Source organism: Pezoporus wallicus, unplaced genomic scaffold, assembly GCF_028554395.1.
Source record: "Pezoporus wallicus isolate ANWC-B61680 ecotype Strahan unplaced genomic scaffold, APGP_CSIRO_Pwel_v1 contig_5418, whole genome shotgun sequence".
NCBI classification, from domain to species: domain Eukaryota; kingdom Metazoa; phylum Chordata; class Aves; order Psittaciformes; family Psittacidae; genus Pezoporus; species Pezoporus wallicus.
Genome location: NW_026640709.1, coordinates 3,437,724 through 3,451,793, shown reverse-complemented (window position 1 = coordinate 3,451,793; position 14,070 = coordinate 3,437,724). Strand labels below are relative to the sequence as shown.

The 14,070-nt window shown below is 37.4% G+C and overlaps 1 protein-coding gene across 4 annotated transcripts in view; it reads right to left on the bottom strand.

Moving 5' to 3' along the window:
- Positions 1–14,070, bottom strand: part of FMN1 (formin 1) — a 187,904-nt gene that overhangs the window by 137,625 nt on the left and 36,209 nt on the right. For 3 of the 4 annotated variants that reach the window (XM_057420082.1, XM_057420085.1, XM_057420083.1), the window contains exon 3: positions 1,452–1,627. In XM_057420082.1, coding sequence (XP_057276065.1) covers positions 1,452–1,627 — 176 coding nt within the window. The remainder of the gene's footprint in view (positions 1–1,451; positions 1,628–14,070) is intronic. The other variant, XM_057420084.1, reaches the window with a different exon arrangement.

Sequence of the window (14,070 nt, the reverse complement as noted above, 5' to 3'; positions counted from 1 at the left end):
CAGCTCTGAAAGACTTTCAAGAGTCACAGGGAGTAAGCTGCAGGATAAAGTGTCCTAGTGGGTCATTAACAACCCATCAGCGCATACTGAGCACCCCTCTTTTTAGAAATGGAGGCTTTTGTTCTGCATCTTTTGGAAACACTGAAATAAGTATTCTTTCTTCAAGAAACTGAAGTCATTCCCTTTTTCACAATTTAATTAATTGGACAGAAAATATGGCTTTAAAAAACGTGAGCAAATGGAAGCAAACTGCTTATTAGTCTTAGAAACCTCTCACTTTACTCAAATTATTGTTCTTAAATGGCTTTTAGCTTGAAAGGCCTTCTGCTCTATACAATGACTTTGTAAATGCAAAAGAAGTATCCTCACGGACTGGATTATTCCTGTTGTAGCATATATTTGTAGCAGTGATGACAACTACGTCACAGTACTTTTCAGTCCAGTAATTCGTTTTCATCTCAACATTTTATTACAAGGATAACCCCGTACCATCACTGTAATACAACAACATTCTAATGAATTATTTTCAGAAAGGAGGTTAGAAGAAATCAATTTTTTAACAAGCTCAAGAGAATAATGAGTAAAAGAATGCTACAAGAGTTTAAAATGTACTTCTAAGTCAATTCTGGTATTTCTACCAATAGATGTCACTGTTACACAAACTGCCTTATGTAGTCTGGTCTTTAAAGCATTTTCTTTCAACCATTCCATCCTTTTTATGTTTCTTTCCTCTTCTACTACATTCTGTTCCTTTGCCCCTTCAGTTTGAAAATACTGCCAAACATGGCTATCTGTAGGCTAGTTACTGCTCATTCCTGGAGCATACGCATATCTCCAGCTAGATTAGGCCAGGTCATGTTGAGTAAATATCTTGCATTGTGATTGACTCGGGTTGCCATCAATTGTCTTATAACCCAGGAAGTTTAGAAACTTTTCCTATCAAATTCCTGGCCAGTCTGACTTAAGTTCTAATTCAACTGCTCCAAAACTCTGAGAAGCAATAGCATGGCTCCCAGCAGTCCTGGGCTCTGCACACACACAAGCACGTGCGCATGGTACATGTACTCACACACATTGCTTGCCGATTTTAATCTTCCTGGTATCTGTTCTTATCCTTGTCATCTTTTAGTTGCTAGCATCTTCAATCCATTTCCAAGAAAACAACTAATTTAAAATAAACACCCGTCACGATTTTAAAAACATCATATATCAATCTATTTGTATAATTTTAAAAAAAATTCTGTATGTATTGCTCTCAGGCTTAGCAGCACATAGGCATATGGATGCACAGACCATCTGGAAAACTGTATTTTATCCAAAACTTTGGAGTTTGTCAGATATTTTGGAACATGGTTTTAGACACACTATGAAAAAAATGCATGCCAGAAATGTAATTGTATATAATAAATGCTTGTTGAAATCCCATATAGCATGAATAGTAACCTACTCACATTCAGTTCCAGGCTCAAATGCAGCATATTTCTATTGATCTTCTCTTTCTCACTGAAATGAGCAAATGGGTTTGAAAGCCCCACTGTGCAATCCAAACCCCAGGTATCTTCATCTCTGTTTGCCACATCCAAATTAGTCAGCCGTTCAGTGAGGTGATCCTTTAAAGCTGAATCTGCTGGAATGAATGCAATGTGAGATGAAATGAAATAAAATGAAATAAAATAATAATAAAAATAAAATAATTGTATGCATCTGCAGATAATACCTGCATATAGAAACTTCTGTATCTTTTTGAAATTCTGGTACACACAATCAACATACGCACTTAAAGTCCTGCTTATTTACAACAAAATATAATGGCATAAATGGGGTACATATTTTCACTGAGAAAAAAAATGGGTTTGTACTTAATATTTGTGGGACAGATCTAGCAAAAAAAGTGGGCTGCTTGTCTTTCCCTCATACACAGATACACGTTGTGTGTAAGGTGCTTGAGATTTCATCTCCCCTGCCAAGGCACTCTTGCTTGTCCTCCTGAATGTGCCTGTTACACATTTATATTTCAGAGGTGGTTGTCAAGTATAAAACTAAGCTAAGGAAGCTCAACAAACTGTTTAGACAAACTTTGTAACGCTAGCTAAAAACAGTCTTAGCGGGGACTGCGCCAATCCACATTAGTCCATTACACCAAATGCATAAAAAGCAGTCTTTCAATCAAAAGTGGTATGTTAACACTTGATCCAGTAGCCTTAAACATAACATCAACCTAGCTGGGGGGTAGTTTAGCTACAAACAACCAGGTGTGAATTTAGTACAAGAGATAAGAGCAAAACCTGATAGTCAACAATACACACCCCTACCTCATGCACTGCAACCACCCAGCACTCTCCCATTCACAGAATTGCTGGATTACTGGTCCCCCAAAGGAGTAGTAAGTCTTTTTCTCCACCACAGTTTCTATGTTAACAATGAGAAAACCAGTGAATGCCACTAAGTCAGTGTGTTCTCTGATGTGATATGTCTGACATGCTATAGGGCATATACACCTCTTTTTATATTCTGTAAATATGTATATATTTATATACACTCTTTCATATACACAGACTCATCAATCTTGGAACATTTTCATGGAAAATTCAGATGCTATCACAATTCCTCGCTGCTATATATGGTGGCTTAGCATTATACAAGCACTTGAACTTACAGTTTTGTAACTTATTTTTAATTTTTTGCATCTTCCCTAAATTTAAAAGACCATGGTAAAAAAAGAGGCACTAGGATCGAATCTGTAGGACTGTTTGCTTAAATATAGGCTGATTTTCAAACTTTTTGAAAGCTTACAGCTCCAAATAATTTAGGTGCCACGCTGTATCAGTAAGCAGAGTAAAATAAAACATTTGGCAAAATGGCCAGCAATCCAAAGTAAGATCAGGTATTACTGTGTGAATAAAATCATCTATTCACACAAAATCTCAGCATAAGATCCTATCAAAAGACAGCATTTTTGCAAAAAGTGTATTGTACATACTTTATACTTTTGGAAAGTGTGCTGTCCATAAAATATGAAACTGTATCAACATACTAAAACACAAAACAGTATAATTTAGGATGTGTTCAACTGCAGATGTGCCATCTTTAGTAAGATCACATATGTACAGAGAACTTTGCTGACTGTCTGAATCATTGCTTTTCTGTATACTTTTACACATTTAACAAACTTTTTTTTCTTGTTGGCCCTTATTTAATTATGAAAGTCATTATGATATTTAGAAAACTTAGGTTCAGAAATACAAATTTGTTTTGATTTTGTAATTATCTATTCACTGGTTGCCCACCCCACACAGCGTTACCTCTAGTACTTCAAAGCTTGACTACAGTTGCATTCTGCAATCAATTTCAATCAATTTAAATCAGTTTCAATCTCCTCCATTTCAAGATGCCTGTTCTAGGTCAGCTACTGCTAAAGTGCTAAACTCCTATGTAGCAGTGAATTTTACCCATAAAGTGGTTACTCTAATAATTTTCATTGATTCATAAGCGATGATACAGAGCTGTCGCAAGGGGAGGGGCCACATTCAGAACTCTTTCTTGCAGCAGCTGTTATTTCCCAAAATTAACCATGACATAGCTAAGAACAGTCAGCCTGCCAAATGCTTTCTGGGCTACTAAAAAAAAATTAGTACCTCCCTCAGCTGCAGAGATTCAGGTTTTGTCCAAATTTAATTTTTCTCACGACCATATTAATTTATGGCATTTTTGCTGTTGACAGCAATTTGCTCCTATGTCTGTTACCAAACCTCTATTCACCTTCTATTCCAGTTGTTACTTAATGTTCTGTTTCCTGTGTTTACCCTGCAAGATGACCAAATTCTTCCCTGAACCATTTCCCACCTGTATGCACCATTATCATACAACCACTTCTTTGCTAAAGGACCTATCCACTTCAGCAGACAATGGAATAGGAAAGGGGAACTTTAATCATCTATTTTATTTTAAGCAAGTTTTTATATACTTAGCCCTATTTTTCCCTTAAGTTCACCAGTCTGTCAGCTCCAACAGATGGATTTTACTGCTACTTACACTTATCCAGGAAACTTTTTTTTTTTTAATTGGCAACACACTGCAAGGAAATTTAGATTGTTTCTATAATTTCAGAGACTCCTGTTGAATTAGGTTTATTTTCTATATAAATTTACATTATTTAATGTTTTAAATACAAGAGTGTTTGCTTAAAACAAAGATCACATATTTAATGCATGTATATACAAACATGTTTATATCCATTCATTGATAGGCTAAATTTAGGAAGTTTTAAAATGCATATGCTTATCCTTTAGCCAACTTAACAGATTTGAGAATTTTTTTTTCTTTATTTGTTTGTTTTCCTCTGGAAAAAAAGGGCTTCCAAGAGAGTCCAAGTGTCTTCCACGTTTTGCAATTTACACCAATTAGGTAGTGCCTCCTATGTACACTGAATGTAGAAAGAAGACTGCCTAAATACAGATTTGCTGCCACCTGTTGTCCCAAGGGAATGGAAGTCAGAGCAAAGTAAACGCAGGAAGACTGAGTACTGCATGCTTCTATGGCAATTTTTACCACACAGACTTCGTGAGTGTAAGTAAAGAACTTATCTTGTCCAATGTACAGATAAGACAAATGAGGTACTGAAACCTCAGGGATACAGGCACGGTCATATCATCAGACTGTGATAATAAATAGTATATCCAGGATCTCCTAAACCCTCCAGTCCTGTGCTGAACCTACATAATTAGAAGGTCATTACACCTGTCTGTTTTTTTGTACAAATGACACATTCTTGTCATAGAAAGTCTTTTAAACATGATTTCTTAAATTAGCAAACAGGCATATTAGATAACATGTAATATATTTATTACGTCACCGTTGCGGAATCCACAGTTCTACGGTTGCTATGGGACACGGTATGTTTTCGCTGGGTAGTGTCTGTCTCTAGAATGCTTCTTGGTACTTTCCGAGCTGTCTTGGGAAAGGTACTTGGGGAAAAAGAATCAGCTTCTCAAATTAATTTTTTTTTGTTTGTCCAGTCAATTAGGATGAGTCATAATATGCATAACCTGTGGGAACATTGTTTGCTTAACCACAACACACTTAAGTCTGAGACCAAAGTTTACACTGTGTTTTTCTAGCTTTTGTTTCCCAATCACTAGTCATTCTATATTATATTAATCTTTTAATTGCACTCCATCATTTCTAGATTGCGTTGTTGTATCACACAGGATAAAAATATAATGGTTATTCTTTTTGTACTGTGATTTATATGTCATGTACAATTCTACTGCCTATTTGGTTAAATACTATAAGCACTTATATGTGAAGCATGAATAAAGAAAGCTTCAGACACTTGCGTTCACTGCTTCTTGGAAGGAGTGAAAAGAAGGTAAATAAAACAAAATTTAAGTTTTTGTATACCTCTTGAGAACAAGTTTCAGAATGCCAAGTTTTGTGGACGTTTAAGATTTTGGGGGTCTTCAATTTTAGAGAGAAAAACAAACAAAACAAAATAACCAAGTAGATTTATACAGTAAATGGACCACAAAAGTACAACAGTCTAAGTGGCAAAATCACTTATTTAAAGGCACTGTTTTGACAGCAGATCTGAACATCAGAACTACATTTAGAGCACTTAAAATATTACTTACTGGAAGACAGTGATATTACCATAGGGATTTAGCTGTTCCAAGATCTTACATCAGCAAGTCCCAGCATGTTAAACAATCTTTGGTATAATTCCTTGCCCAAATACATTAAGCGTGAGTAATGTTACTGAAAGCATTGGTGGAATGTGATGGTAACCTCAGCTGAAAAGTCAATGCATTTTTTAAAAAATATGGAAATCCAAAATATGCAGATCCCACCAAAACTAATTTTTTGCAGTGTGCGCCTCAAATGTTATGATCCAGCCTTCTTGCCTTTTTCTTTCTAAATCAGGAACCAAGTAGTAAATGCATCCTGACTTTTCAGGTTTAAAATTTCTCTTTTCTTTTTGTTGCTACAGACACCAGTTTAATAAATCTCAATTTAAAAATAGCATTGGAAGTAGTCTCAGCAGTTTCAGATTATGCGTATCTCCATGCACATGCCATATGTGGTATCTCAGATCTTTTAGCACGTAAAGAGATTCGTTCTGTCTAAACATATAAATTCTGCACCCAATATTCCCATGTATGTAGCTGATGCAGAGGACAGTAAGATATTTTTTTGGGGGGAGTTAAACTCTCTTTTGAAGTTGAAGAAATAGGAATAACTTGGGAGAAAAATATGAAAAGCTGAAAGGGAATTAAAAAGTCTAGATGGCGACCTTCTCCTTCCCTTTTAATTTTCCAGATTTCCTTCACGGGAAGGAAGCAAATAGAAGAAGCCTGTTTGCTTCACTAGAGACTCGAGAAGACTGAAGAAAAATCTTAGTATCAGTACAGTCTTTTCTATTGTATTGAATAGCATGTAAAGCAGTACATAGCTTTCTGCACAGAAAAGTGCACAAAGACTAATAAATGCTCTTAACATTAAGAAAATCTCTAGATAAGTGCAAGACTAGAGAAACTAGAAGAAGATGCTAAATACTGCCTTTGGGAATGAAGATATATGTGACTTCTGTCATCTTTCCTCCTATTTCCTATATTCTGTTTGATCTGTATTGGAGCATGTGGCGATTCACACTGTAAGCAGTTTAGCAAAATCCTGCTGAAGATTGCCTGTGTTTCTACAGTACATTTTGCATGATGACAAATCATGATTTTAAAAAAGCTGGGCCTGCTATTTGCTAGACTGCTTTAACAAAGAAGCCTGAATAGCACAGTACTGAGTACATTTTTTTTAAATCAAATCCCTGAAAGTGTTGAACAGAAGGGGTCCTTGTAATGCTCAGAGAACTAGAAGCTCCTGGAGTATCAATATCTAAATGAAAAATACATTGTCTTTTGGTTGTGTCCTGTTTCTCCCAGCAAAGAATAAATACAGTTTAGTTACTGCTAATAATGAACAAAAATGTTGAGAAATCTATTATCAACTAAAATTAAGACCTCTGTCTCAAGCTAGCAAGTAAAGGTTAGTGTGTTACTCTGAAGTGTGAACTCAAAGTAGGGTATCTTCCCACAGGAGGAGATAAATTGTACACAGCCTTGACATGTGAACTTCTAACATAAAACAGTGAAGATAACATTCTCTGGCCTAGAAGATTTGAGTGTACAACTACTAAACACAGGAATGTGAAGGAAATCCAAAATATTTATTTTCTTTCAGAAAACATATGTGCAATTTCTCAGTGTAGAGTGCATCAACTCTAAAAGTATGTGATACAACTCAAAGATGTTTAAAAAATGCTTCAGATTGGTCACAGACCTGAGAAAGATTAGCAACATGTATCAAACCCTATAAATTACTTGCATAAATTTCATGGTTTTGTATTAAAATAACTTTCTAATTAGGCTATTGACATTGTGGGGTATTTTTAATTACAGATTTACATTTACAGTAATTTATATACGTTATAATGCTTTTTTCCTCCAACGCCATCTACTTACTCTAGACAAAAAAAATCCTAATCCCTAATTGATCAAACTCTAATTGCATAAATGAGAATACTTACAACTAACTTGGTGTAGAAAAACTAGTAAATTTGGATTAGGAAAGAAAAATAAGAGCAAGATCACGAGCAGAAAAATGAGAGAACCCTATTCAAGTTTCAATGCTGTGCAATCACGAGCAGAAAAATGAGAGAACCCTATTCAAGTTTCAATGCTGTGCAACCACCCAACAAGGGCCCAAGAAACCTGAGGAACAAGAACTCTGACAAGTACAGAATGTATTTGCTGAATTAAGATAACAGTCCTCAAGCTACTGTGTAGTTTGACCCTATTCAGCATACTGTTTTAGCACATACTCAAATTTAACAAGTTTAGTTGCACTGAGCAAATCACAAGCAGGACCTGACTTGTCACTTTCCAGACATACCTTGTTTTCAGATGTAAGTGGGATGCTCTCCAAGTGTTCACAATTTTCATTATAAGCAAAGAAACAAAGAAAAAAAAAAAACCAAGAGGACATACATGGGAAGCAGTTGGCACTTCAGTGCAAATTCTTAATCTCTTACTGTTCTCACAGGAATTGTATATGCCAACAGCCAAACCCCACAGTCAATGTAGAGACCAAGGTTCTGAGCTGCAATGCAAGGAACTTTTAGCAAATGGCTCATTTTTAATGTCAAAGAATTTTAGTTCTCACAGTAACTTCCAGATTGGGATAATACCCAAAGTAATCTAGTTAAAAATCCAACCAGCATATATTAATTTTACAACATTTCCCAAATTAGCAATTAGTGGGCATATAAAAATTATATATTACACAGGGCTTTGAAATATGTAACAATTCACATATGCTTTTAGTATTAAGCATGTACTAAATGGTAATTTTCCAAAACCAGTTTACAACTGTTTCTTTCATTACCTGAAGATATTTCTGTATAATCACAGTACATACTATACTTTTTATGGATTACACTCAAAGCTGAAGCTTACTTAATACCACAATTGCTGTCTAGCGCGAGGGAAGTGTTTTACTGTCTCTTCTTATAAGTGGTTTTCTTATCTGTGACCTTAGCCAGTGAGCTGAAAGAATGTGGAGGAGGAAACTGATGTTTAAATTCTTTATTCCCCATTTTGTTTAGCAAGATTTAACCATGCAAGCAATAGTCTTAGAAAACTGTGGCTCGTGCAATAGGAGAATAAAGAAGTACAAAGAAAATCCAGACAAAAACCTACACAGTTGAAAGATAACATCTTTCAGGCAGCAAGCTAGGAATAGAGTCTACAAGAGTCCTTGACCACAATGTCAGTAGGTTAAGTAAATTTAATAATCTACTTAATGACTTAAAGTGTTTACATTACTTTTCTCATGTGCTTTATAGAATATTTTCCCTTACTCAGTGGCTCTCACTCTTCTGTTTACTATTGGAAAGACAGTCGCACCAGTAAGATTTGGTTTGGGCATTAGATAAGTGAAAAAGCATGACATGTGTAACAAGATTGATTATAAATAATCTACATCTTTTACAATACACTTAAAAATGTTGAAAACTGCTAAACTCTAAAACTGAGGAATCTATTTGCAGAGGTCACTTCTACATTGCACAAATGTTCTTATATACAGATTTTCAGTACAAGTATTAAGATCTGAATTAATGAAATATGGATAGAAATGTGCAAAAGCACCAGCAGCAACAATTAAAATAATAGCCTGTACAGATACCTAGGGACACTACTGACATCAGCAAAACTAATTAACACTGTGTTATTTATATGTAGACCATGGTGCATATGATTCATCAGTGGAAAACTGCACTCTAATAACAGGAGGAGGATGACAAGAGAGTTATACACCACATGTCCTGTTCTGTTCTTCTTCCTCCTCATGGAAAAACACTACATTCTTTTGCCTGTTATCCAACAGGCCAATAGCCACAGTTACTGAAAAACGTGAAACAAAGACAATGGGCAGCAACCTTGCTTAACATCCATGACAGGCAAAATACCCAAGCTTTTGTGGCAAAAAGATCATACTAACTGCTGAGTCTACGGGTAAAAAAATCTTTTTTATCCTTAGGGGACAAACCATTTGAGTCTAGAATTACTCCAGTGACGTAGTGAGGACTTGACAGCTGGTGTCTCTTGTTCTCTATAACCTCATTAGCAATGCTGGCCATGCACATTACCTTCAATGAGAGTGATAACATGCTGGGAGTGGCAGAATCAACTAAGAGAATCCATTTCCATAGAGATTTTAGAGACTATTTTCTTCTGTAATGTCTCACAAAAATTGTTGTTACATTAATTTCCTACATCCAGCTGGAAGGATGTCAGAGTTAGTGGCATCACAACTACTAATCTAATAGCTAATTATACTAATAAATAGTACTACTGTTTAAACAAGCCCTCCATAGCTGCACTATAGTATATAGCTGTAGTATATAGCTGTACTGGTTTCAGACACAAACTAATATCTCTTCCTGATTCTGCACTACGTCATGCAGGTGCACCAGCTGAACTCCACACCAGTTGGATATTTCTACACTGTTACACAGTGTAAATCTATCCCCTGGGAATTAATCACCAAGCTCTTAATTCAAGAATGAGTTGAACACTGGCTCCTTTCCTTACTTTTATTCCAGCACCTGTCTTCCATTTAAAGAGAGGTCACAACTTCTTGTTCACCGCCTGGGGCTGTGGTGGTGGTAAGAAACAGCGCAGGTTGGATGACGGATGGCCTCTACAGATCCAGTATTTTACAAGAAATACCAACAGTAAGACTCAATGAAATGTGCAACTGATTTTAATTTTTGAATGCCTGTTACTTAGACACATTTGATGGAAAGTTAAAAATATATTCTTACCAAAAATTATCTTCCAGAAAAAATCAATAGCTTCCTTCAAATATTTTTAATATAACTTTTTTTTTTTTCTTGTAAACCAACATTTTTTCTCCAGGCTGTTTCTCACAAGTAGGTAAACAATTTCAGTGGACATTTCAAAACCTTCAATTTAAGATAAGAACACAAGTTGTATAAAATTATCAAAAATTATTAAAGGTTGATGAATTTGTATGAACTGAAAGAATCAGTGACGGGCATCAGTAACAGCTCCAACTGTAGCCTATAGCAATACTTAATACTTACTAATTAACAAAATATCACCTTACATACCTTCATCTCAGTGTGTAACCTGTCCTATCCCTACTACAGACAGTGCCAAATTCATATGTGCAGGAATGCTATCTATTAAGTTAAAGATACAATCCTCAATATATACTCCCATAAGCAATGATTAATACACAATCATCTAGAAGAAATTAAAAGGTACTAAATGTAGTGCATTTTAGCTTGATGTTTTACTAAATAGTGATGACAGATAAGTCCAATGAAGAAAGATGTAGAACTAATATTAATGATGAAATGCTCATTTTCAGTATTAAATTTTTAAAAATAAAATAAATGTTAACACAGGAAATGACATATCCAAGAGAAAGGTTGGTTACTTTTTTTTTTTTCTTTTTCAGGATTTAAACATTAGTGGGGTTTTTGCTGTTTTTGTTGTTGTTGTTTTGTGGGGCTTTTTTTAAGATCTATCTTTAAATGTTCTAATCCTGTAAATTAACACGTAGAGCTATGCCAGGCTCTTATGAGTGGAAGGATTTAATCTATACAATCAAGTAAAATTTTGTGATTAGCAGTGAATTTAATGCTAAACAAACAAAATAACACAGTACACAAGAATTAACAGTTCTAAATGAGAAAGAGGAAACATGCTTCAAACAACATAAAGCAGGTCAGGCTCAGCTAGTGACCAGTAGAGACAGAGAATAACAATCTGTTTTTAATGGTGAAGGATTTACATTATTTGTCTCCAAAGAAACACCGAAACTTCTCAGAATATCTGAGGGTATAATGAGTGAGAGATGTGAGTGAACTGAAGGCAGAAAGAAATGGGGCAATGACAGTGCTTGTGCCAGTCAAGATGCCAAAAGAGAGACAAAGCAGAGGAAGTAATAAATGGAGGAGCTGGATGTAAATTGTCCAGGGTCAAGGATTAAGATGAGAGGAAGATGGAGAGGGAGAGCTATGACACAAAAGACGGTGAGAGAGAAAGCAGATGGAGATTTAGGAGGAGAAACAGACTGTGAAAGGATTCCAATTAAGTATTTAGTGCGCTGTAACTACCACAAGTAGTACTCAGGAAGATTTTCTTGGCAAAGTATACAATCAAGCAGCTTAAGCAGCTGAATTTATCTGGGAGGGCCGGTTCCTTTAAGACATAAGCAGTAAGAAAATAATCCTGATATTAAGAATTTGCTTGTCAACACATTTAACCATGTGAGTACTGAAAATGGTCAAGTGGAAAGACAACAAGCCTGTCACTTACCACTCCATATAAGTTAAAATGTAATCATGGGTTGGTTTACATGACATCAGGCCTGCTGGGGTACACCTGTCTCAAAAGGGAGAAAGGATCTTTGCACAGGAATTAGAAGGGCTCATTGAAAGAGCTTTAAACTAGATGTGAAGGAGGAAAGGGATGTCTTGGGTTCAGCTGTAGCAGTCATTTTTACCCTTTTTAGTAGCTGGTGCAGCACTGTGTTTCCAACTTTAGTCTGAGAACAGTGCTGATAACACACTGATGTTTTAGTTACTGCTAACTAATGTTTACTCTGATCAAGGACTTCTCAATCTCATGCTCTGCCAGCTAGGAGGGGCACGGGAAGCCGGGAGGAAGCAGAGACAGAACACTTGACCCAAACCAGCCAAAGGGGTATTCCATACTACAGCACATCATGCCCAGCATGTAAACTGGGGGGAGTTACCCAGAAGGCCCGTATCGCTGCTTGGGTAGGGCTGGGTATTGGTCAGTGGGTGGTGAGCAATTGTATTGAGCATCACTTGTGTTTATTATTTTCTTTTCCTTTTCTCCTTTAGTTTTATATTCTCACCCATTGTTATTTCCCTTATCATTATTATAATCTGTGGTAGTAGTAGCTTTGTATTGTACCTTAGTTACTGGACTGTTCTTATCTCAACCTGTGGGATTTACATTCTTTCGATTCTCGCCCCTATTCCTCCAGCAGCTGGGGGGGAGAAGGGGAAAAAGTGAGTGAGCAGCTGCGTGGTTCTGAGTTACCAGCTGGGCTTAAACCATGACAGGGATAAAACAAGTCTCACTAGAGATAAGCCTTAGGGGCAGCACACCCCCAGGGATACTGTTTGATGGATGGTTTGATGATGCTGATCTTGGAGGGATGGTGTATTATCAAGATCCTCAGTGGAGGCAGGGGATGTAGATCCATGCAGCAGCAAAGACATCAGGTTTATTGACCTGTTAGAAACTACTGAAGTGGACACACGGAATTAGGTCTTCTCCCCCTCAAAAGGTGGTGGGATCAATAGGCCAGCTGAAGTGCAGCTACACCAGCATACACAGCATTGGCATAAACAGTAGGAGCTAGAAGCCATTGTACAGCAGAAAAAGTATGACATAGTTGCCATGTGGCGAGGTAGCCCTGTATATTAGGAAGCGTTTTGATTGTCTAGAGCTAACTGATGGTGTTTATGGGTAAGAATGAGGGGGAAGGCCAACCAGGCAGATATGGTAGGAATCTGTTATAGACCACCCAAGTCGGGTGAAAAGGCAGATGAAATACTCTATAAGTAGGTGGGAGAAGTCCCACAAACACTAGCCCTAATTCTCACAGAGGACTTCAACTTACCAGGTGTCTGCTGGAAATACAGTACAGCAGAAATGAAAATTTAGGAGGTTCCTGGAGTGTGTGAAAGAAAACTTCCTGATACAGCTGGCGAGCAAGCCAAATAGGGAAGGCGCCTGGCTGAACCTATTATTTGTGAACAGGGAAGGACTCATGGATGATGTGATGGTTGGAAGCCATCTTGGGCATAGCAATCATAAGACAGAGTTTTCAGTTCTCAGAGAAGTATGGAGGGGGTCAGCAGAATAGCTACCTTGGATTTCCAGAAGCCAGACTTTGGCCTGTTCAGGAGATTAGTTGACAGAGTCCCTTGGGAAGCAGTCTTGAAGGACAAAGGAGACCAGGAAGGCTGGGCATCATGGGAGACAGTTCTCCATGAACTGCTCCAGCATGGGTCTCTCCCACAGGGTTGCAGTCCTTCAGGAACAGACTGCTCCAGCATGAGTCCCCCACGGGGTCACAAGTCCTGCAGCAAACCTCCTCCAGTATGGGCTCCTCTCCCCGTGAGGCTACAGGTCCTGTCAGGACCCTGCTGCAGCACAGAATTCCCACAGAGCCTCAGCCTCTTTTGGGCACCCCTCTGATCTGGTGTGGGATCCTACATGGGCTCCAGATAGATATGTGCTCCACCGTGGACCTCCATGGGCTGTACGGGGCCAGCCTGACTCACCATGTCTGCACCACAGGCTGCAAGGGAATCTCTGCTCTGGCACCTGGAGCACCTTCTCCTCTCCTTCTGCACTCACCATGGTGTCTGCAGAGTTGGTTCCCTCACATAGTCTCACTCCTCTCTGGCTGTATTTGCCATTGCACTGTTTTGTTTTTTTTCTCCTT